The 25,336-nt window shown below is 47.2% G+C and overlaps 1 protein-coding gene across 2 annotated transcripts; it reads left to right on the forward strand.

The window, feature by feature from the left end:
- Positions 1-1,306: 1,306 nt before the first annotated feature.
- Positions 1,307-7,812, forward strand: LOC115322795. 2 transcript variants are annotated; one of them, XM_029983152.4, is made up of 3 exons: positions 1,307-1,509; positions 6,034-6,331; positions 7,168-7,812. In XM_029983152.4, exons 2-3 carry the CDS (start codon positions 6,101-6,103, stop codon positions 7,417-7,419), a joined length of 483 nt encoding a protein of 160 aa, XP_029839012.2. In that variant the 5' UTR covers positions 1,307-1,509; positions 6,034-6,100; the 3' UTR covers positions 7,420-7,812. The 2 variants fall into 2 exon arrangements, with proteins under 2 accessions (XP_029839012.2, XP_040072335.1); XM_040216401.1 differs by lacking the exon at positions 1,307-1,509 and having other exon boundaries at positions 6,030-6,331.
- The last annotated feature ends 17,524 nt before the right edge of the window (positions 7,813-25,336 follow it).

Consider the following 25,336-nt stretch of genomic DNA (forward strand, 5'->3'; position numbering starts at 1 on the left):
GTGCCCACGAAGAAGTGCAGGTTCCGGCCAGTCTTTTATAGTGCCGTGTCGTGTCCCCGCTGACTGGACACGAGTCCCACCCGAACGCTGACGTCACACTCGTGTCCAATCCGTGTCCCGCGTTCGCCTCCTTAGGGTGACGTTCAAAATGGAGAACTACGACCTTCTAATATATATTTTCGTATTAGCTCCAAAAACCGTATTAAAAAAAGAAATAAGTAGTCTGGTGCCTCGCGGAACGCTACTAATTTTCCCCCTCACGCGTCGATTTAAGATATATGTAGGTGCATCTTATGGCGAATTCCGATGGTCGTTTTGGAGCGCGCCGGGATCGACTTTTTTGGAGCAAGCCTATTTCACGGGGCGATCGGGATCGAGACGGACGTGTTCACCTGGTCGTTCTGGATTAGCTCCCGCTCCAGATTCCGATCTGGATCCGAGAAAAGTCGCTCCGACGATTTCGGCGGATTCAACCGGAAGCCAGCTGGGCCAGCCTTCGGCGCCCACACGTGATTTCCTTTCTCGCGGGGCATCTCGCCTGATCTCGCCCATCTCGAATGGCCGCTTGCTTACCCTTGGCTCGACAGCAGGTTCGTTTTCCAGGAAGGAGAAGAGAAGGTTTTGGGGGCCGCGCTACGGGCATTCCGGGAATCCTGCCGCTCGTGCGTCGAACACGTGTTAGCGCCGCGATTACGAAAACGTCTTCGAAACGACCGCGGCGGCCTCGGAAAGGGGATTTCCGGGCAGGTGAATGACGGGAAGGCATCCGCCGATCCTGGAGCAGTGGTCATGTTCCACTGGGGATTCGTAGGCGGCGCGACCCCGTTCAGATCGTGTGCTCCATTCCGGATCTGGTCAACTGATCCCGGCGCGCTCCAAAACGCCCTGTGGAATTCGCCATTAGATTAGCTTTACGATATGTTATCGAGACGTGCACGTTTCAAAACCTTAAACGGATATTTTCTTTCTTTAACAAACAAATCTCGTAAGAAATACTTCTCGCAGCGCACGAGTAATGCGCGAAACAGTGACTCTCCTTACCTCCTCATTACGCTTCCGCGAAACCTATTATACCCATCCCATGAGGATGAACCGCAGCGGGTGCTACGAGGCGTCTAAACCAATCAGATGCCGCGAAAGGGCCACGTGACCTTCGGGAGTCGCAGGGAGCCGCGCAGCGAGGCACGGATGTCACGCGACACGTTAACGACGCTGGATTGGCTCGTAACCTCCGTCGCGATCCATCGTAGAGCGAAACGAAGCGCAGGGCTTCCGCGCCGTCAAAACGCGCATGCGCGATTGCGAGCGGCCGTCGGTGGCGGCGATAAGCCGACGAGGACGCGAACTTTGAGTCCGCGATAGCGAGGCCGGACACGAACGCGGCGAGCCTGCTGGCAAACGTTCAAGAGACAGTTCCTACGCCTTCCCCGGCAGCATAGAGAGATCGAAACAACGAGACGGAACTTGAAGAAGAAAACGCGGTGCGTTTACTGTGGTTGTCGACGTGAGGTGAGTATACTACCGTCATTTGTAAGCTCGTGATCCCGAATGCTTCACCTTGGGATCTTAATGAAGCAGCAGGCGCAATAATGCTTATCTATCGTGCAAAATGGCACGGTGTTTTGGTACGGACACAATAACAGAATCAATTTCTTTAGAAATTATATTTCCGGAGGTTCTGGCACGACGTTTCTTTCGCGTTTCACGTATTCATGAGCGAAAGCCATGGCAGGCTCTCGAGCGAGAATATCGTGTTCTAGTACTGGTCGTGGTTTTGCGCTCGTGTTCTCCGCCCAAAAGACCTCGAACCGCTGATTTCCTAAAAAAAAAAAAAGAAGAAAGATGGGTTCTCTGCGCCCACACCTTAATTCGAAGAGTGCTGTGTACGTAAATAACATTCGAACGTGACTGCAGACAGTTTTTGTACCAGAAATGTGGCAGGGTCGATGGATGGATGGATTGATGTCTTTTGTAACGGGCGGCAGCTTGCGCCACCTGGCCCCAAGGCATACAAGGCTCTGACATTGTCTGCAGACTGTCCTTTGTACGATGTGGTAAACGGAACGACCGCGGCTCTATAGAGCTTTCCAAAAATCGCCTTCTGTGCACTGCCATCATCGTCTGCTGGGCGGTGGAACGTCTTCTGAGCATGCGCTGTCGGTCTGTCGTGCTGTAGATCAGACGCTGCGCATGCGTCCACAGCTCAGTGCCTCGGCATTTTTTGCCCGAGTGATAAGCGCTGGAAAGGTCTATATATAGTGTTTACGATAAAACGCCCCCTCGTTCATCACCGGTGGTTTTGATTTTCGATGTACGATCCCATAGATCGCTTGCACTGACGTCACACTAGCGGGAACTGTGAGGAACCTTGCTGATGCGCGTGTATCTTCCGCATATTTCGCACTATTGATTTTTATTGTCTCGGCAAGTGGAGTCACCATTGGTATACGGTTCTGTGACGTCACGTACAAGCTACGTATTAGTGGCATCATTACAATCGCCTAAACTGGGGGCAAACCGCGCTCGTTTGAGAGGTGGCGCTCCGGTCGACTCCTCCTCAGAGCTGTTTATACACAGAGAGTTTGGCCAATGGGCGGAGCTTGTTGTCCGCTAGAACCAGCGGATTTCGCGATAACACAAAATGGTTTTGCATCTTTGTGTCGTTTATTCCTGAGAAATCGCATAGAGTTCCTATAAGTCAGAGCCATAAAATGGCGGACGGAAGCAGTCATCCCACGGTTGTCAGACTACGCTGCTGTGGTTGCCAGGCTGTCAAAATCTCATTAAGCCAAACTCTCTTAGTATAAACGGCTCTGTTCCTCCTGAAGCTTCCCCGCGCGCTTCTACGATCGAATGCTTATCAGCGTGTGTGTGCGTCGATGTTGTTTTTCCCTGCTAAATTGCTGGAAAATAAAAAAAAAAAATGCATCATAGGAACTGATTGCGTCGGCCGAAAGCATTGGTTTCCCACGCTGAACGCGTACCTGTTCACCGTCAAAGACGTGCACGTAATCTCGAAATACGTACTGTGGTTTAAAATGCAATACGCACTCAGCAGAGGTCTCATTCAACGTCTTGTCCGCTCGATGCAAGTTCTTATCCCACAGTTTTCGCCGCTCCTCGTCCTCGGGTACACAGAGCAAAGACGCCTTTGGCGCGTCCTTCACGCGAGCGTATCCCGTTCTATAGACCTTTCCAATGTTTACAAATCGACAGCTCAGCGTGCGATCTCCACAGCTCAGCACGCGCGTGTGCGTCGCTTCGGAAAGCGAGCAAATCACGCGCGATACACACGAACACTGAAAATGAAACCGGCCAGCAGCCCTTTCCTGGAAAGGTCTATAACCAGGCGTACACCAGTAGTTTTACCCGGCGATTAGGCATTCTTGCATTTCAGTCGAAAAAACGAAACCGGAAGACAGCAGTAACCAAAGTGACCACAGGTCAAAGGCACGCGTACGAGCACACGCGAGCTGCAGTCACTACTCAGCGCCAACACCGAAGTCGAACGCAAACACACGGGTGTAGCCAGGATTCAGGACGCTTCAGAAAGGGTCGACAGCTGCGCCCCTGTCGGCCTCCAACACAGACCGCCTCACCTCGAAGCATGAGCGAGAGAGGGCGATGAGCTCCACTACCCCATTCTAGTCCTCTGCGGTATTACGATGCCATTAATCCGCCATCTTTCTTGTTCGATGTCAGTTGGATAAGACTTGTGCGAGGCTTTTTTTAATTTTATTTTGCACTGCACATTTGAGGCTGTCATGCGAATCCTTGGAATGCTAGCCTTCGGTGCGCGGCGGACAGCTTGTAACAACAAAATGGCGGATGACATTATAGAGTGCCCCGAAGTTGGACATTATGGCAGTATGTACTCGCCTACTGAAAAGTGTTAAAACATTCAGGAAATGGCAGAAACCAGTGGCACCAAAGTTTAAGAATTAGACGTTGAAACGTGTAAAAAACATTAAAATATCGCTCATTTGTAATTAGAAAAAGAAATTTATAGCCAGAATAGAATTAAAGTGATTCACGAATGTTCAATCTGTGGGTGTTCACTTTAGCCACCCCCCGATCACGCCCCGCCTTGACAGCTCCGAAGGAGATCACACAACGCGAGGTACGAAGAATTTAAGGCTGGTTCACACTGCCCTTTTTTCTTACGTTAAGTTACGTTACGTATAAGTCACCGAAACATTCGTGTTTCGAATGTCTCGTGTCATATACTTACTCCTTGAACTGGTAGCCTCGCTTAATATGAAGCACAGAGGTCCCGGTGACTTCAACGTAATACTTCGTAATGTAACTTAACGCAAGCAAACAGGGCAGTGTGAACCAGCCTTTATTGGGGACCTTTAGCAAACCGCTGCCGCGTTCCGAGTGCCGCGCTACCGGAGCCTTTGAAGCAAGCTTTTAAGCGCGTCCCCCGAGGCCACGGTATCACCCGGGTGCGCGCTTAAAAGCATGCTTCAAAGGCTCCCTCCGGTAGTGAAGTATAGACGCTTTCAGGCAGCTGTGCATGGGCGCCGCCATAACTGACCTTCAGTTTTTGTTCCGTATTATTCCGTTCGCTCCACTTCATCATTACCACAGCAGGACCGGGTATTGCCATTTTAAGTGTTACTGTGACCTTCTCCCCAGCCTAGGCCCTTGTGGAGGCTCGTCAACGCCCTCTTCAGTGGCTCGGCATCTCGGTAAAACAAGAGAAGGGCGGCTATGGCGGCTCAATTTGGCGCGTGTGTAAAGCGTCCATAGGGTGCCTTCATGTGCGCTTTGTTTTAGAGTTCCTGTATATGCTACCTACGGTCAACGGATGCTTTGCTCCTCACGTGATGGATCTCGGCGAATAGCGGCGTGGCGGCGCGGGGAAAACAAATGCGCAATTCTGGCTTCCGTAGGGAGCCTATACAGGAACTCTACTCTGTTTAGGGTGGAGTAGGGTGCCTTCATGTGCACTTTGCTTAGGGTGAAGACATACGGCCATTTTGTTCCACACTTTTATTTTTCTTTTTTGTTCAGAAGCGCGTGAAAGAGCGTGTCCCTGCACGCGTTTGTGGCGCTGACTGTGCTATGGCGACATTTTGTTTTCGTCAATTTCTTTGTAATTTACCCGCGAGCGCGTGCTGTCGGGATCGGGTACTACAAAGGGTGGCGTCACCCTAAACAGAAGGACATTGAGGCACCCTAGGGTGGAGACATCTCGCCATTTTGTCCCACACTTTTATTTTTATTTTTTGTTCAGAAGCGCGTGAAAGAGCGTGTCCCTGCACGTGTTTGTGGCGCTGACTGTGCTATGGCGACATTTTGTTTTCGTCGATTTCTTTGTATTTTCCCCGTGAGCGCGAGCTGTCGGCACCGGGTACTACAAACGGTGGCATCACCCTAAACAGAAGGACATTGAGGCACCCTAGTGCAGTACTCGGAACGTGGCAGCGGCAGCGGTTTGCTAAAAGTCTCTACTGTCTCACAGTCAGACGATCTGGAGGCAGCGCCTTGTCCTTTACCGTTCCGTCGCCGACCATCCTCGAGCTCGATGCCCGAGTTCTGCCCCGTAACGTCATCTTCTTCTCCCTTGGCCTCCGCGGGCCAATGTCCGGCCCCCTTGTGGCTACGATACCCACAAATGTCGCACGCAATAAATACTTCTGTTCCTTGTTATTTTTTATTCATTTTTTTTTTTGGGGGGGGGGGGGGGGGCGAGGGGGTGAGAGGAGTGTTTTTATTGGTGGAACGAATGCAGATCATGAGCCTTAACATACTATGAATGACATTAGCAGAGTGCACTTTGTTTGCCGCCTCTCCCCCGCAGTTGAGTAGTTCACCACTCCTATCAGCACTGAACTATACGTCGTGAATGATCGCTGTAGTGTGCGTGTGCTCGCGTACGTTTACGTGTGTGTGTTTGTAGTATTATTGATATTTTCTGTGCAGTGTAGTGTGTGTGTGTGTGTGTGTGTGTGTGTCTGAGTGTAATCCTTCTTGACCAAAAATCTCATCACCGTCCTAATTTTTGGTTTCACTTTTAATAGTCAGTCACCGACCGTGCAAGTACTCAACCAGCGGAGGGACATCTCAACAGACGGAGCTGTAGTCCCGCAACATGCCAGCAGAGGCCCTCACGTGCAAGAATCAAACATGTGGAAAGGAACTTCCCGACACCGGAAAAAAATTTCTCCGGTGTTCGTCATGCACCAAGATCACCTGTCGGAACTGCAAGGCTTCCCACGACAACATAAATTGCAAGACATACCAAGAGGGACAAAATGAGAAGCCGTCAACAGCCAGCAGGGGTCCCAAGGGCCAGCCAGGACTCGATAGCGCTGATAGCAAGGTATCGACGGCCTTCCTATCTTCCCCCTTTCTTTCTTTTTATCTTTTTATTTGAAAAAAAAGGGAGGGGGTGGGAGAGTTTGTTTCATAATCCTTCACCCTCCCCTGGCCGTGTCACTGCCTCTTTGCGATATGATATTGGCGAAATTCAAACCAAAACTATCGCTTCCAGCTAACGTTAACTTACTATTACACTCTGGTTTCACTGCATTTGATAGAATAGACGGAACGCTTATCTTAAAACCAACTGCGCAACTCTACGCTGCAACTTATAAACCAACTCAACTCTCTGACATCACGCCACTGCAGTGGCGCTGATGCACTGCGCATGCGCAAATGCTTCACCTTACGCGATACTCCTCGGGCAGAATTTGCAGACTTTTTTTTTTTTTTTTTGCACGCCGTGTTAGCAGCATGAGATGGCGATTTTATGCGTCCGCACGCTGTTGACAGACAAGATCGCCAGGTCTTGCAGTGTCTACACCTGGTGTGGGCAAACGTGGACTTGTCTGTCAACAGCGCGTGGGCGCATAAAACCGCCGCCTCATACCGCTAATACGGCATACAAAAAAAATCAGTCTGAAGACATTGTGTGATGAGTGTTTCTTCCTTGTGTGACGTCACGTTGGTCACACAACACTGTCTGTAAACATGTTGTAGGCATACATGCGTACAAAGCAATCCCGCTTAATTCGAACGAACCCGCTTAATTCGAACGTGTGCGATGCGTCTCCATAGATAATTCTGCAGCAGTCTGACTGGCTGCTTGATGAAGACTCGAGCAATGGTCATCCAATCAATGCCCTTATAAATCAGTCAATCAACTCACTTTTGCAGAAATACGAGGCTGACACGTTCCAACTTTTCAACCCTGGAGAAGAGTACGTGTGTGGAGCGCGACTGCAAGGTGTCAACGACTACTGCTGCTTCAGTGTGGTCCTCCACGAGGGCTCCCAACGATTCTGGTGCCCGTTGTGCCTAGCCAAGCACAGTATATTGACAGATGGGAGTGGAAAGAGGTGGCTAAAAAGGGAACTTCAAGCACCACCGTCCCGGTTCCGGCCGAACAACTGGTCATGTCAACGTTGATCGATGGAGCGTCGTCGCGTCTGTGGTCTCCGGGCGCCGGCATCTTGCAACCATGCATGGCGTGTGTATGCACGCCAGGTGTAAGATGGCGGAGCCTGAACGCGGCACTTGAAAACGTCCACTACGTGTACCAGTACTCAACAGAATCACGCAGGTCTGAGTGTTTGGCACTCCACTTTCTTTGTCAAACATATCGACAGTCTAGCTCCCTTCTCCGGAGAACTGCGAACGCAGTAAGGGCAAAGAGGTTTACACACGCACCAGCGTCTGGTTTTACGATTGCGTGCCGTAGAACGCTGGCTCAAGCATGATAGACCCGGACACGTTTCTGATTATCCGCGGTTATGAAACTTGTCACCGGGAAAATAAAAAAATAAAAATAAAAACTGTGTCTACCATATTGTGTTGCTGACGCGCTAGTTATTTGTGTTTGTCCACGGAGGTAATGCGTGGGCGGTGGTACGATGCGCGATTTTACACCGCCAGCCTCGCGCCTGTTGACGAGTGATCTTTGCACTTCATCGCGCTTCCCATGCGCTCCGAATCTTTTTAAAATTGACTAATTTTGTTAATTAGTAATGATTTATCTTGGGACGATTAGCCTGTCCCCCTCGTCATACAACTCGCTCCCATTGATCGGATTAGAATAGCTTTCTCGTTTTTTAAACAAATCTTTACGCCTTAAAAAACACCCCGCGAGTAGTCCTTAATGAATCCAGAAGCGAACCCCAACTGAAATAGTCACTGATGGAATGCAAACGGCGTCACATGCCCGGCCTGGAAGTATACCCATTGCCTTCAGTCGTGCTTGGACTGCGCGTGCTTGGACGCTCGAGGATCGCAAGAAGCTGAAGCGCCATCGAAGGCAGGGAGTTCAAGCTGGACGCGGGACAAATAAAAATATCTTCCTGCCGCTTTTTGCTGCTGAGAAAATGGTATTCGATGGTGCGAAACATATACTCAAACGCAAAGACTCTGCCTCCGTCTCTACCCCCTGCCTCCCCCCCCCCCAGTCCACGGTGCCCCAGTCAAAGCGAACCACTTGTAATCGGAGACGGCGCTTTGATGTTCCGCCCGCTTTCATTTCCTCCTGTTTCTCGGTCTCTATCCTCATTGAGGCTCCAGAAGCTACGGGTTCAGCAGCAAGGCAGGCACCACAATGGCCACCGACTTGACGTCGATGCAAACAAGGGTTGGGCAGTATCGCGGTACAAATGTATCGCGATAGTATTTCAGAAATACATTTTGTATCTGTATTTCTGTATCGCGACACATTTTTTTTTTCACCAGTATCTGTATTCCTGTATCGAAATACATTTGGAATGTTTCATTGTGTCGCGATACAATCAGGGTGAAATGTATTTCGATACATCTCTTGAAAAATACTTCCCCCACCCCCGAAAAAAAAAAAAAATCCGAACGCATCTAGTTTTTATTTTATTTTTTTACTCCTGAGATGCTGGGTCAAGGAGATACTGGGGCATTGTTACCATGCCGACCGAGGTTTCCTCCGATTCTCCAAACTATTTTTCTATGCGTCCTCTTCTGTATTCTGAGAAGTGTTGCGTTGTCGGGGACTCGAACCAGGTAGCGTGCCAGAAGTGGAGTGAGACCATCTTCTGCCGCAGGTCCTTAGATAGGGATTTCTTGAGTCATTGTTTGTAGAACCCAATGCCCGCGGCTAACCACCTCTCTTGCCTTAGCGTACTACACAGTAGACCCAGCCGGCAAAGCTCAGTCACAGTCCGTTGCAGCACGAGCCTGGTGGTGGTTGACTTGAAATAGACAAGATAACTCACGCAGTGAAGTTCAAGAGATATTCGAAGGCGTCTGCGGCTGCGCCCGTAATATTGCACGGCTCAAGGGTACATCATCAGCCGACGTGAACGTGACCCGCTGCTCTGGTGATCTGAAACCCAGCAAGGAGGCCAGACGTGACCTCGCTGTGCCGACCCAGACTTCGTACACCTGCGACTCGTCTCGAGCGCGCTGTTTCTCAAAGGGCTCGCACCTGTTGTAAATTGTAATTTTGACACCTCCTACAGTCCTACTCACGGGAAACAGCCGTACAGTGCTCGTGTAAATATGCGGTTGACAAAAACGGGGAAGACGAGAGGACAGTTGGGCGGGGGACAGATTGAAGAAGATGTACGGAACGACGGCGATGACCGACACCCGTAGATTAACTTCGCCATGTAAATAGTTAATTCATTTAGTTTTCATACCGTAAGTCTTTGACGTTCAATTACTGCAACAACTGAATGGTGCCGAAACCCGGGACTTCAAGCCAGGAACGACCCTCAGCGAAACGAAGTCAGTTGCTGAGCAGCAAACGAGTGAACGCCATGGACTAACCTCGAACGAAATTTGGATCGACATCGAAACAAGTAAGCAACCCTATTACCCGAAGCTTACCAACCTCTCGATTTGTTCAAACATGGAAAGGGTGCGAACGAAAAGGACTGCTCGCAGAGCACAAAATACCCGAATTGTCAGAGAGGCCACCGCTATTCTCAACACAGCGGATGTAATTCAAATCGAGGCCATAGCAAGAAAGCTTGAGGTAAATTATGAAGAACTCAAGAAGCTGAACACCGAGCTCGAACCCTTCATTGCCGATGGAGATCTTGAGAACGAATACCAGTCGGTAATTGAGTACGAGGAAGAAACGACCCACACCTTGAGCATGCTTCAAAGTCGAGCAGTGCAACTACGTTCTGGTGAACCAGCGCGACCATCAACATCGGCAATTGCCTCACGAAGCGAAGACCGAAGACGGAGCGGTATTAAACTACCGAAGTTGCAGCTGCAATCCTTTAAGGGCGAGCTTGCTGAGTGGCAGCCATTTTGGCAACAATTCAAGCGTGCCATTCACGAAAACGGAGAGCTGTCAAGCGGCGAGAAGTTTCAATACTTAAGGACGCTGGTTAGTGGACCCGCCAAGGCATCTATCGATGGTCTCCAAGTGACGGATGCGTGCTACAACGACGCAATTGAAATCTTAACTAGACAGTTTGGAGACTACAGGCGAATCCAGCAAGACCACCTTACAAAGCTTCGAACGCTTCCGAGTGTCACCTACTCAAACGACACCAAGGGTTTGAGGAGACTTTACGATCAGGTGCAAACCCACATCCGCGGTCTTCATGGACTTGGTGTCAGCTCAGACAGCTACTCGACCATGCTGATGGACATTGTCATCAAGGCACTTCCATCTGAAATAGTGGTGGATTTCTACCGACGTGCTGGCCATTCTGAAAGGAAGACCGTCCATCCGTATGAGGGAGACGTTGCTGCACATTCATCTCCACCCACATTACAAGCAGAAGAGCTGGGGTCAATCTCAGGTACTTCCAGACCTGCTGAGCTGTCCGCCAGACCAACACCTCGAACAGAGGACGTTCAACTGAACAGCAGAAGGGCGGAGGGAGATTTGCAGCAGTTGCTCGAATATCTGCTAATCGAGATCGAGAGTAGAGAAAGATCTGGTGTCAGAGAGGATCGTCCACCAAGAAAAAATCGAGAGCAACTACCTCAACGAGCTCATCTTCCGACTTCTGCGGTTCTCCATGCCAAAGCTCAAGATAACAAGAAGGAGTGCATTTTTTGCAAAACTACAGGACACAGCACGGAAAACTGCACCAGTAACATCTCTCTAATGGAGAAGAAGAAGAAACTCTCAGGAGAGACGCGGTGTTTCCGGTGCACCCTAAGAGGGCATAGGTCAAAGGACTGCCACAGGAAATTGTCTTGCACTTCCTGTGCGGGGCGACACGCAACATCCATGTGCGATCCGGCCTGGAAGCCTTCAGCGAACACGAGTGCAACACAAACCATGACGACTAGCGTTCAAAGCGCTGGCACTGCTAGCACCGAGATTTCGATAGACGACGACGTCCTACTTCAGACCTTTCGAACCTGGGTGGTCGAGGATGGGAATACTGTCTACGCACGTGCCATCTTAGACGGTGGAAGTCAGCGAACGTTTATACGCGAAGACGTTACTCGCAAGTTGAATCTTAAAGGGACACTGACAGGGTATTTATGCTCGCTGAGGTTTTTAGTTGTACGTGACATATGAGAGCTCAACTACCCAGAACAGAATTTGCGGCTCGAAATTCGGTTTCTTTCAGCCCGAAAACCGCCGATCAAGAACTGGCCGGTTCAAGTCTCGCTCACTCTCTTTTTCGCGGTCACGGGCCGTTTTCTAAGGTATCGATGCGGCCACCAAATTTAATCGAAGTCGTGGGTCACTGAAGGCACACACTCAATATTAAAAATAGAAAAAAATATGAAACCCATTTTTTGTGGCTTCTATACACCAACTCATGTTTACAAACAAACCGGAGCGCTCCTAGCGGACGTCACCGGCGCCGCGCATGCGCCGTGGATGGTGGGCAAGAAGCCCGCCGTCGCCCATAAACAAACCATTGAATTGCGTTGTTGTCGGCGTCGGTGGGAGTCCCCGTGCTCTTTTTCGCGTTGGAATTGTTGATTCTACGTCCTCCTAACAATGTCTGACTACTTGAGCGGCTTCAGCAAAACTATCGAGGCAAAACTTTGCGTGAATAATGTGACTTGCGGCGATTTATTTCACGTGGACGCCGCAGAATGGGCGCTATAAAACCTGACTCCCACGTCGAGATTCTGCTCGCTATTTTCAGTCGCGACGTCGCTCGGACTGCCAAAGCGTGGACCGTAGCTGAGATGGTGGACATCGATACTGAAAACCTCAAGTAGAATCGGGCATTACAAGTCGGTGATGGCCACTGGTAACAATGATCAACAACTTCTTGTATCTGTTTACACTTAGCCGACTTACCCCAACCGACCTTCAAAAGTGTTTTGAGGCCTGCACTTAGTTCTTATCGCAATTACCGGGTCAATGTTTGGTTTACGAGCCGCTGTTGTTTGAACGAACTGACGACAAAAAGCAGCCAAGTTTGAAAGAGCAGACGACAGTTGGAACGAACGCGCAATGGAGTACGGGCAAGAAGCACCGCGTCCCGCGTCAACAAACCATTCGAATGTCACGTTGTCAGCGTCTGTGTGAGTCTGCATACTCTTTTCCGCATTGGAGTTGTCGATTCTACGTCCTCATCGCAATGTCTTACCACTTTAATCGCCTGAGCGAAATCATCAAGGCTCGTTACGCTGCTAAACTTTGCATAAATAATTTGACGGTCGGCGATGTATTTGCATGACCGCCGCAGAATGGACGTACAAAACCATGATGAGACTCTTCTAGCTATTTTCGGTCGCGACGACCCTCGTGCTGCAAAAGTGTAGAAGGTAGCGGCGATGATCGACGTCGATACTGAAAATCGGAAGCGGGAACAGACAAAGCGTAACAAGTAGGTGATGGCCACCGGTACCAATGATCAACATCTTGTATCTACTGCTTACACCGAGCCTACTTAAGTCTTTGGAGGCCTGCAATTACTTCTTATTGCAATCACCGGGTCAAAGTTTGGTCTACGGGCCACTTTTGTTTGAACGAGCAGACGACAAAAAGCAGACAACTTTGAAAAAGCAGACGAAAGTTCGAACGATCAGGCGGCCGTGTGAATTTGAAGACGCACTGAATCCGTGGGTGGTCCGGACAACTTGGGGGTTTTCTCTCGGTCATGTTGGAACAAAGCAAATACATCTGGCGACTACAAATTGTGGCCCGCACACGCAATCGTAGTTCGACAGCGTCAGGTTTGCCCTTTTCACGGCTGCTATCGACGTTCTCGGACGAACGGAGGGTGCAAAAACACATGAAAACTGATCTTCAAACCTTCCCAGACACTCTTTGTAAAGCCCCCATCGCAGCATTTTGACGAGAAGGCAGTTTTTTTGTCTCGTTTCTTCCAAAGGAACACAGGAATGCATGTCTGGCACGGCGACTTCTGCCCACCGCCCCAGACCGGAAGTGGGTCCGGCGCGCCACCACCGCGGCGTGACGTAGGAGAGTTGAGTTGGTGTCGTTGATTGAAAAAAAAGTTCCACAGACAACCGGAAGCATTCTGTGCGTTCGTCGTTTCGCGTATCGTGGGACTCGCGGGGCCGGCGATGGCAGCGGACGACGGGCGTGGGACCTCTATTTCAGAACTGTCGTTCGCGGTACCGGCGAATTCTGTCTACCGTTAAAAGAGAAATTTGGGACTGATCAAAAGAATTGAACGATGTCAAGCACACGTCGTGCTTGACATCGCTCCCGCAAACGACAAGCACGACGTGTCTACTTCGAGTTCAATATGCACGCGTACGATTTCCTTACAAGGTGCGAATGTCCCCAAAGCGTGGTGCTTCCCGACTTCGACCCGGGAGTGCTTTTGCTAGAGAAACATCGACAGCAAACTTTCCAACTTACAGTTTACCGGCTGGATTATTACTAAGGAAAGAAATCCACCACAAAAGCGATGCCCCAGTAGCTCAGTCGGAAAGGCGTCCGGTTCACACGCGTTAGCACCGGGTTCGATCCCCCGTGAAACTTTATTACTATTTTTGTTTCAAACATTTTCCGATGTTTACATATATATATATATATATATATATATATATATATATATATATATATATATATATATATAAATATATATATATATATATATATATATATTTTTACAATCATCACTGAAGAAAGAAACAAAAAATAACAAACTAATGTTGTGGACGATACTTCGCTGAATTAAATGGTATGGGATTTCCGTTTTGACACCTGCGAGCTCAATGTAATCACTTTCCACAAAATGCAAGGAGCATATAAATCAGGTAACGTCCGCTTTCCGAGGTGCCCGTATATGTTCTACAGGAATTGCAGCCAGCCGTTGGTCCCGATCCCGTTGATCTTTCGGAAACTCTGTCGCACAATGCCACTTTTTTTCGGATGCAGGAAATGTGAGCCAGCTGTTCACGCAACATCTTGGGTGTATTCTTTTCGGAGCCGATCATGGAAATTCACCACGGGCACTCACTACTCATCTCCAACTGCTCAATGTACAAAACAACTCATCTTGGAGTACAGAACAACGAGCGGAACAAACATAACTGCAAAAAAATCGCACGGCGAGCAGTTCCCGCACGCCGCATCGCACGCCGCATGTCCTGTCGTCTGCTACCGGAGAGGAGAAAAAAAAAATATATATAACGCACGGTCGGGTGTAGCCACGTGACTTCCGCCGCTCACTCTCTTCTCTCCACTTCTCCGACCTCCGTCGGGTTTCGGTTTCGGTTTCGAGGAGTTGCGTCTTTTGGCTTTATTAAAAAAATACGATACTCTATTGCAAAATATTAATTGGGTAGTCCTCCGACACCATAATGAAGCGCCTGGCAAAAAATAAAAAAAATTTTTTTGGGGGGGTGTCAGTGTTTCTTTAAGGTGCTAGGAGAGACCAGACTACGCTTGAACACCTTTGGAAGTTCCACTTCACTGCCGCAAAAACGAAGGCTGGTTCAAGTGAAGCTGCGTAGTCAGTACAACAACGAAGAATGCAGCGTTGAAGCGGTAGAAATCCCATTTATATGCGAGGACATTGTTCAGATACCTGTAAACCATGAGTTTGTCCGCAGCATTGAAGAAGACGGAGGCTGCATCGCTGACAAACTTCTCTTTCCCGGCGTTCCTACTGAACCAGGCATCAGCCTGCTCATTGGGTCGGACCAAATCTGGAAAGTCGCCAGTGAGCGGGCGCAACGTTGTGAAAGCAACTGCAGCCTGATGGCTTTAGACACTAAATTTGGGTGGACATTTCAAGGACCCGTAACGCTGCAGTGCTCGATTACTGGTCGCGCCAACACGATGGTGTGTATACTAAAGATCGGAACCATCGAAGTCGTAGATGATGCGACCTTACGCAGCTTTTGGGATATCGAAAGCATAGGAATAACAGACAACGCGTGCAGCTCAGGTGAAGAACAAAACGAGGTGTGGAACGACTTCAAACGAACTATTGCAAAAGTGAATGGACGGTATGAGGTGTGCTTGCCATGGAAACCTAACGCAGGGGAGCTAAACGATAACCGAGCTACAGCTATGAAACGACTCAAGGGATTGCAGAAGAGGCTATCACGCAACGAGTCCCTTTCCAGAGAATATAGCAACGCTATGCTTAACTACCTTAATGATGGACACGCGGAGAAGGTTCCCTCAGAGTTACCATGCACAAACTCACGCACCTACTACATGCCTCACCAAGCAGTGATTCGAATGGACTCCGAAACTACAAAACTGCGAGTTGTGTTCGACGCGTCGTCCCATGCAAATGAAGCTGCTTCACTGAACGATCATCTAGAGAAGGGGCCCAACATGAACGCGGATCTAGTCAAGGTTCTAATACGCTTTCGAACGTATCCTATTGCTCTCACAGCAGACATAGAAAAGGCCTTTCTTCAAGTGAGCGTGAGACCAGAGGATCGTGACGCACTCCGTTTTCTGTGGTTTAACACTAAGTATGAAACGTCAAACAAAGAGCCACCAACTGAAGAATGGAGAATGACACGCGTGCCATTTGGAACATCGGCAAGCCCATTCCTTCTATCGGCTACTCTGAAACATCATTTTCAAAGTGTGACAGGAGATATGAAGGATACTGCAAGACTTCTTCAAAAGTCATTCTATGTAGATGACTTGCTCTTGGGAACGAAAACAATCGAAGAGGCTGCGGATTTACATAAGCAAGTTAATGAGATTTTGAAATCTGCAGGCATGACACTGCGAAAATGGGCAACCAACGCAAGACATCTTCAGGATATGCTTAACGATGGTCATAACACGTCAACGTTTTCAGAACCCAGAGGAATTCTTGGACTGCGATGGAGAAGGGATAACGACACTTTGATGATTCCAGTCAAGAATGTACTCAACTTCATCAACAGCAACACCACAACGAAGCGTTGTGTACTACGTGCTGCAGCGAGGGTCTTCGACCCTCTTGGACTTATTTCCCCGTTTGTAATAAGGGTAAAGGTTTTGTTTCAGCGATTGTGGGAACGCGGACTTAACTGGGACGAAAAGTTTCCTGAAGACCTCTCAGGAGACTGGCAACAATGGTGCAAAGAGGTTTCACAGATAGAAGATATTGCGACCAACCGGTGTGTCATGAGCGCACAAGAAGAGCACAAGACGTCTCTACAACTGCGTGTCTTCTGTGATGCCAGTCCCCTCGCTTATGGAACATGTGCCTACCTGAGGGTGAAAGAAATGAATGGGAAGACAGATGTCAGTCTGGTATTCTCTAAGACTAGGGTAGCGCCTATAAAACGCTTGACACTTCCGCGCCTGGAGCTTATGGCGGCGGTGATTGGGAACCGAATAGGCAACTACCTGAAGAAGATGATGGACCTCCAGGAAATATTCTTCTGGACAGACAGTACTATTGCTCTTCACTGGATCAAGGGTTCAGCAGTGAAATGGAAACCTTTCGTGTCTAATAGGGTTACCGAAATTCAATCTGGAGGGGAACCGGCCAGTTGGAACCACTGCCCTGGACTTGACAACCCTGCGGACTTGATGACACGAGGAATATCAATAGACAAATTACGAACGAGTCAACTCTGGTGGAACGGCCCTAGGTGGCTCTCTGAAGATAGAGACACCTGGCCAGGTGTCATTACAAGCGAAAATATTCCGACGGAAGTAGAAGAAGAGGAACGAAAAAGTAAACATCAAGTGCTTCAGATACAACTCAAAGTAACGACACCTCTTTTGAAGCTGGAACAATACAGCAGAATAGGACGACTACTACGAGTCACTGCATGGATAATGAGGTTCGTTAATAACTGTAGAACGCCTCAAAATCGCACCAAAGGTCCTCTAATAACTGAAGAGATTGAAAGGGCAGAACTGCATTGGGTCAGGCGAACGCAAGAGGAGGCTTACCCCAAAGAGCTCAACGAACTGCTGGAGGGAGGGAGACTAACCGAGAAATCCAGCATCATCGCTCTCAACCCCTTCCTCGACGCACACCGGCTCATGAGAGTTGGCGGACGGCTACAAAATATGAACGAAGCAGTGGAGATCAAGCACCCATTACTACTGCCACCTGAACATCCTTTCACTGAACTGCTGATTAACGACATGCATAGGCGTACACTACATGGAGGACTTCAAGACACTGTGACACAGTTACGTGAACTTTATTGGGTGCCAAGGGCACGACAAACCGTCAAGAGGGTTATAAACCGATGCAACGCCTGTGCGAGGTCAAGAGTCAAAAGAGCATCAGCACCGACCGCACCACTTCCAAAAGACCGCGTAAATGAGGCGAGCCCATTCGAAGTAGTAGGAGTGGACTTTGCCGGACCTTTGTTAGTCAGATCCGGACACTCCGAGAAAAAAGCATATATAGCACTATTTACTTGTGCAGTTACTCGTGCTGTCCACCTGGAACTAGTTACAAGCCTCGCAACTCCAGCATTTCTCATGGCCTTCCAGAGATTTACAGCAAGGAGAGGGACACCTAGAGTAGTATACAGCGACAACGCCTTGACTTTCAAGAGAGCCTCAAAAGACGTCCGCGACTTATGGAACGTGCTGAAAGACAAAAGAGTGCAAGAACACTACACCGAACAACGAATACAGTGGAAGTTCATTGTTGACCGAGCTGCCTGGTGGGGGGGGTTTTTGGGAACGCATGGTACGCACTGTCAAAACAAGCCTTCGGAAAGTTCTTGGAAGAAATTGCTGCAGTTTTGAAGAACTTACCACTATACTCCATGAGATTGAGGCAGTCGTTAACTCACGGACCCTCTCATTCCTGCATGCCTCTCCCGACGAGCCCGAAGCGTTGACCCCGGCGCATTTTCTGACTGGAAAGCGACTGACAGCTCTTCCAACTGCGGGTGCTGAGAAACTACAAGCCACTACGAGAGAAAATGTCACCCGGCGTTGGATAAGGCATCAACAACTGCTAGACCACTTTTGGCAGCGGTGGCGAAAAGAATACTTGCTCCAGCTGCGATCAGCACACGAAACAACTTGTCGCCGAAACAGCCAAGTTCAAGAAGGAGACCTGGTTCTAGTTGAGGGGAACAAAACTCCCAGACACCTGTGGCGGACTGGGCGAATTGGGCAGGTATTCTACGGCCGGGATGGTATAGTGCGATCATGCGCTGTGAACTTGCCAGGTGGACAAGTGTTGAAAAGACCCGTTCAAATTTTATATCCCCTAGAGCTTTATATTGGATGAGCGATCTAATAACGCTCATTTGGGGGCAGTGTGTTGTAAATTGTAATTTTGACACCTCCTACAGTCCTACTCACGGGAAACAGCCGTACAGTGCTCGTGTAAATAGGCGGTTGACGAAAACGAGGAAGACGAGAGGACAGTTGGGCGGGGGACAGATTGAAGAAGAAGATGTACGGAACGACGGCGATGACCGACACCGTAGATTAACTTCGCCATGTAAATAGTAAATTCATTTAGTTTTCATACCGTAAGTCTTTGACGTTCAATTACTGCAACAGCACCTGTGCCGGCAATATCAGCTTGCAATCCACGAGGCCATGGGCGCACCAACCGGGGGGGGGGGGGGGGGGGGGGGGGGGGGGGGCAAGTGGGGCGCTCGCTTTCCCTTCCCCCCCCCCCCCCTCCCCCCATTCAAAAACAAGTTGGTATGCCACTGCACGAGGCCTCTGTTTGGATGATGCTACGCGAAACTTGAGAACTGCAATCCATGCGGCGGTGGCGGAGGGTCGGCAGGAAGGACCTTCACAACAGGGATGCCACCGTATCGTTCTTTCAGCCGTAAAATAAGATAAGGCATGTGTTCCAGAATGTTTCAGGTGCTCCACTATTATCGAAAATTTCAAATGCGCCTGCATGATTTTGAACGAGGTAACCTACAACGAAAGTACGTATTGTCCTTTCATACAGCAACGTGGTAAAGTTTCGTGGTCAAGGAGACGCCTACAGATCAAGAATACTAGTTCATTCCCCCGTGACATCATGTGATTATTGTTGACAGGGGCGTCCTTATTGGACAGGGGCGCTTTGACGTTTTGATGGAATTTATGCTGACATATCGTTTATTTAGAGGTCGAAGTCTTTTCGCATCCTTCGTCAGATATATTGGATGTCAGGGAAAGGACCGCGGAACGTCCTTGATGGAACGTTTTTTTAAGCCCATTGAAGACTCCTCGTAGTATGAAACCACTACCTTCAAGGCAAAGTGCCAAGCCTACGGGAAAGTAATTTCGGGATCCAAAACTTCCCCTTCCAAGTTCAAGCTTCATCTCAATTGGCGTCTCAAACAAATTCAAAAAATGTATTGCAGTATCAGTATCTCTCTATCTGTATTTCTGCGCTCCCTAAAATGTTTTCCTGTATTTGTATTTTCAAATACTTTTTCCCTCTTTTTAAAATGTATTTCTGATACGTATCGCGATACACTTTTTCAGATATATTTCAGTATCAGTATTTTGGCCACTATTTTAATTTATCCCAGTATTTGTATTTACAAATACATTTTGGGTATTTCTGCCCAACCCTGATGCAAACTACGGGCCCGCTGTAAGCGGCTCGGGTCTTGACCGTACGAGGAAACTCTTCCGAAGCCGGGCAAGCTATACTCCGTTTCACCTTATGTTGTACCGCAGCGAAGGCTAGAAGCGCAAGCTCATATACGTTGGCAGCTGCCTTGAATGTACGAGAGCTTGTGCCGCCGAGATGCACCTTCTTAAAAGGCCCGTTCACACTCTTGCGACCTCTTAAACCTGGGCGACCTGGATTCCTTAAAACTTCTTATATCAAAGAACACACTGGCGCCATCTATTGGGAAGCAGTGTAAACTCGGCGGTCCGGCATATTTTTTTTTATTTCTCGCGCATGATCCTTTCTTTCTTGGTTCGAAAAACTTTTGTCAATGTTATAAACGAGCCTTTCTATGGGTATTACGCACATTTGACCTCGGAAATCCCGCAAAAGCTTCGCTCTTGTGAAATGCAGTTCCAGGGTCACCGCATAGATGGCGCCACAATGACAGTGTGTTCCCTCATCTCGTCTTAGTCGTACTCGGTCGCAAGAGTGTGAACGGGCCTTTAGAGCTCGCGCTTGTAGCCTTTCTTACGATACATGATAAGGTGAAATAGAGTATAGTAAACAGCCTGCTTCAATATATGCTTGCCAACGACTAATTGGGGGCGACGAAGTCGGCACTCCATGCACCTCGGTCAGTCGGGGGCTTCCTTTCAGCGTTTTAAAGACAACATCCGGATTTATTTATTTATTTGAAATACCTCGCAGTGCCAGTTAGGGCATTACAGTAGGGGAAAGGCAAGCGTGGGGCGACATCAAAAACATGAAAAAAAAAAAAAGAACATAAATCGCGTACTTCCTTCGAAACACAAGGCGAGGCAAAGCGGCTTAGAAAAACTTGCAAACATGATAAAAAACCACTCTGCAGGTGCAGGTGAATGTGGATATATCTAGAGTGTTAAAAACTAGTGATAGCATAAAAAAGAAACAAAAAAGCTGGGATTTGAACTTTTTACGAACCAGAAGTTCCGATAGTAGATCATTCCCATACTGATTTCACTTTTTTTTTTTTTTTTTTTTATTGACGAGAAAAAGGAATTCAGAGAAATTAGCCGGGAGTCATCTCCTGACTGGCTACTCTGAGTAGGGACGGGGAATGAGGGATACGAAAGTTAAAGAAAGAAATAAAGTATCACGCACACACACACACACACAAAAAAAGAGGAAGGTTAGAACTTGTGCAGTTTTAAAGTCTCTTGTCCAGGCCTGTCTCTGACAGGAACCGGATGAGGGCGTTCGTGGCTCTTCCGGCAAAAGCCTCATTTTCCCAGGGACCTAGTACCATTTTCATGGTGAGAGAAGTTCCAGGAGATAAGTTGAGATGTACGTGCAATTGAAGTCGTTCATCTTCGTAGTTAGGGCACTCTGTCATTATATGTTTTAAATCCTCAGTAATCCCACACGTGGTGCAATTTGGAGAGTCGATTTGCCTAATGCAAAATAGGTAACGTTTCGTATATGCAACTTTCAGGCGTATCCTATGAAGCACAGCCTCACGTCGCCGTTTAAGACCTGGAGGTGCTCGAAATGTTAAATGTGGGTCAATGATTCGTAGCGGTGTACTCTTGTCAGCGGCATCTTCCCAGAGACGTGAGGCGGTTCTTTTTCCGAGTGTGTTCACCACGCTTCTGATGTCCGTCCTGGTAAATGGGGCTTGCATCAGCTCAGTGGATGTTTGGGCTCGGTTTGCGACAGCATCAGCCATTTCGTTGCCCGGAATTCCACAATGGCTGGGTATCCACTGAAAGCACATCGAGTGGCCTTGACACGCCCCGTCGTAATGGAGTTGAAGTATTTGTAATAGCAGTTGCTTATAAGGGCTGTTCTTGCTTGGGCAGTCTAGGGACTGCAGCGATGACTTAGAGTCTGTTATTATCGTCCATGAACGAGGAGGCATTGCAATAATAAATCTTAACGCTTCACGAATTGCTACAAGTTCAGCAGCGGTTGAAGACTTATTCCCTTTAAACTTCTTTTTTTTTTTTTTTCAACAGATTATAGTTTAAATTTTTGTTCACACATTTGAACCAGTAACTGAAATTGAAAGTCTCAATATATTTTTTTCTCGAATGTATTTAAATGTTAGGATTGATCTGAGAGGCAGAGAAGCCTTTCAGACTAAACTAAAAACACTGAAAATGTGATGTCGGGTGTTAGTTTCTGGGCTAGGTGGCGCAAGCTACCGCTCGTTATAAAGGGTGCATCTATTAGCATCAATCCATTCATGTATATAGTACAGCTTGTTCCCGGCGGGTTACAAGAAGTTTGATAGAATGAAATTAATGATGGTTAAGGTTACTGAAATAAAACAATAAAAATGTGTGCAACATTCTTCTTTTTCTTTTTTTTAAGTCTGCCTGCTTGATTTGCAAGATGCAACTCAAGCAGGCAGACTAAATATGCAGCATGCGACGATAAAAGCGGCGTTTTACATTTTTGGAGCAGGCTCTGTAGCAGGCAAAACAATTGGTTTAGAGCAGCCACTGACGCTTTTGGAGCAGATGCCGACATCTGCTACCGCATCACTTAAACAAATAGCAAAAAAAAAAAAAAAAAAACGAGTGCATTGTTAAACGAGTTTATTTTTGATAATGACTAAGGGCTCCCCTCTGATACTGAAGCATATTACGTATTACCCTTTTTAGTAAGAGTATGAAGGGCACAAAAAAAAAACACAAAGCTTGACAAAAAACAACAACAGACTTTGGGTAAAAACGACACATGCACTAAAAAAAGTCCTTTTTAGCGTATGTGTCGTTTTTACCCGCAGTCTTGGAGATTTTGTTATGCTTAATATACACAGTTCTTTCAGTTCAGTTCATTAACACATTAACATTGAGTTCATGAACACAGAGCTTCTTTTTTTCGCAATAGGGATCTGGTCAAGAGAAATTCCACTTATACCCTTGTTACACGGGCACCTTTAACTGCAGTTACGCTAAGCCACAGATAGCGCACAATACTTGCGGACAACATTCTGCGGCTATGCAGTCAAAGCTATGGGCGAACGTGCGCTCGAGCATCTTGAGGATCTATCGAAGCAGTGCGCTCGCGCTCTTCACTTCTTCTGATATAGCTGTCAGAGAGTATAGTGCGGTATCTGTGGTGCCGCGAAACAGCAGTTAAGTTGAGTTAACCGCGGTTAAGTGTGCCCGTGTAACAGGGGTATTACAATGGATTAAGAAACGTTGGATGAAAAATTATTCAATTTGTGTTGTATGTATGTTTATACAGCCTGAAGTTAGTCCACGTCAACGGCGACTTTTGTCTCAGTTGCGATGAGGAATTTATCCAGTGCAGTACAACCGCTAGCTTGGAGTCTTTAACGAGCACCACGCAATAATGATACACGAACGCACGCCGATTCGATGCTCATCCAGATCGAAACGGGCAGGGCCGGGGATTAAACCCCAAATCCCGGGGTTAAAAAAAAAAAAAAATCCTAGAGCAACATTTAGTTGGGATAAAGTCTCACTCCCCTCCTCCTTTTAAACTCGGCAGTGAATTTAGCCCATAAATATAATGTCCGTAAAGTGCAATAAAGACAATCATGTCCGCTATTTCTGACGCAGCTTCTTAAAATTAAGAAGCTGCGCCAGTGATATATATGACAGTGAATTTGTCCCTGCTGGCTACAGTGCACTCAGGAAAGACCGTGGTAGTAAGGGTGGTGGTGTGTGTATTCTTTTTAAGAACTTCCTAAATATAGTGAGCATGCCTGAAATACCTGATACCGAGTGTCTTTTTTGCAAAGCGTACGATGGTAAATGTGAATACATTATTGGGGCATTTTATAGACCCCCTGCATCTTCTACGGCTGTTCTTGATAATTTAGAAATGTATCTCGATACACATGTGAAGCCTGGCGATCGAGTCATTTTGGTAGGAGATTTTAATTTGCCAAACGTTGGCTGGTCAAAGTTTTCACTGAAACATCAAAATGATAACTTAGGGGAAGCAATGTTAGACATGGCCTTTAAATATGACTTACTGCAGGTCGTCGAGGATTTCACGAGAATCCAAGGAAACTCTGCATCTATACTTGACCTTGTTTTTGTAAGCGGTACAATTTCGTCTAAATCTTGATGTGAAGTAATCCCTGGTATTTCTGATCACAAAGCAGTATTGTTAACCTTAGGAGATGTTTCTGTAAATAGAAAAACCAAGTCGAAGTGTTATCCAAATTTTTCTCGTGCAGATGATGTCTCAATTATAGACATGCTTTCATTTAATTTAGACGATTTTGTAAACAGTACTGGTGATGTAAATGATCTTTGGAATTTGTTTAAAGTTATTGTAAGTGAATATATTGACCGTTTTGTGCCAGTAATTGTAAAAAAGCAGAATAAAAAGAACCCCTGGATTTCTAGAAAGGCCTTACAGTTAAAAAGACAATTGAAACGATTGAAAAAGAAAATGAAAACAAGCGCCGACTCGTGTGAACTGACTGAAAAATATCTTGGTCTTTCTTTGCAACTTAAAACCCAAGTTACAGTTGATAAAAGTCGGTATTTCGGCGAATCTTTGCCAAACTTCATATCTACTTCACCGGAGAAATTTTGGCGATTAATATCTCCACATTCTAGAGATTGTGATGTTTTCGAAATTGGTGGTAGCTTAACCCATGACGAAAAAATAATTTCAAACGCATTTAATAAACATTTTAAATCGGTGTTTACTCAAGACGATGATGTGTCACCAAATTTTGACGCTGACTATCCGCCGATGCCTGATATTGTAATTAGTGAATGTGGTATATTGAATATGCTTTTGAAATTGGATGTAAAAAAATCCCCTGGGCCTGATGGTATCCCCAATGCATTTTTGTCCAGGTATGCTGAATGGGTCTCAAAATATTTGTTTGTTTTGTTTTCACGATCGCTGTTTGAAGGTCAGGTCCCAGACGACTGGAGAACGTCCAGAGTCAAACCACTTCATAAGATCGGAAACAAGCACTGCATTCAAAATTACCGTCCGATTTCATTGACTTCAACTACCTGTAAACTTCTTGAACATATTATATATAATCATTTATCAAAATTCCTAGACGAACACAACATCTTGACTAAAAATCAGCACGGATTTCGAAAAGGTTTTTCAACATGTACTCAATTAATTGAAACTGTTCACGATTTCTCGTAGGCAATAAACAATAGAAAACAAATTGATGCTATTTTTATGGATTTTTCGAAGGCATTCGATAAGGTCTCGCACAAAAAGTTACTATACAAATTGGAAAAAATATGTAAGAACACACAGTTAGTTAAATGGATTTCAGCATACCTTTCAAATCGTCGACAATTTGTAGTTTATGGTGAATATTGCTCTGAACGACTTTCGGTTGACTCTGGCGTTCCCCAGGGCTCTGTGCTCGGACCTCTCCATTTCTTGTTGTT

The sequence above is a fragment of the Ixodes scapularis genome, unplaced genomic scaffold (assembly GCF_016920785.2).
Source record: "Ixodes scapularis isolate PalLabHiFi unplaced genomic scaffold, ASM1692078v2 PGA_scaffold11__112_contigs__length_91849675, whole genome shotgun sequence".
NCBI lineage: Eukaryota > Metazoa > Arthropoda > Arachnida > Ixodida > Ixodidae > Ixodes > Ixodes scapularis.

Coding starts and splice junctions, on each gene's coding strand:
- LOC115322795 (XM_029983152.4), top strand. CDS start 6,101: ATGCCAGCAGAGGCCCTCACGTGCAAGAATCAAACATGTGGAAAGGAA. Junction 6,332..7,167: donor TCGATAGCGCTGATAGCAAG/GTATCGACGGCC, acceptor TCACTTTTGCAG/AAATACGAGGCTGACACGTT.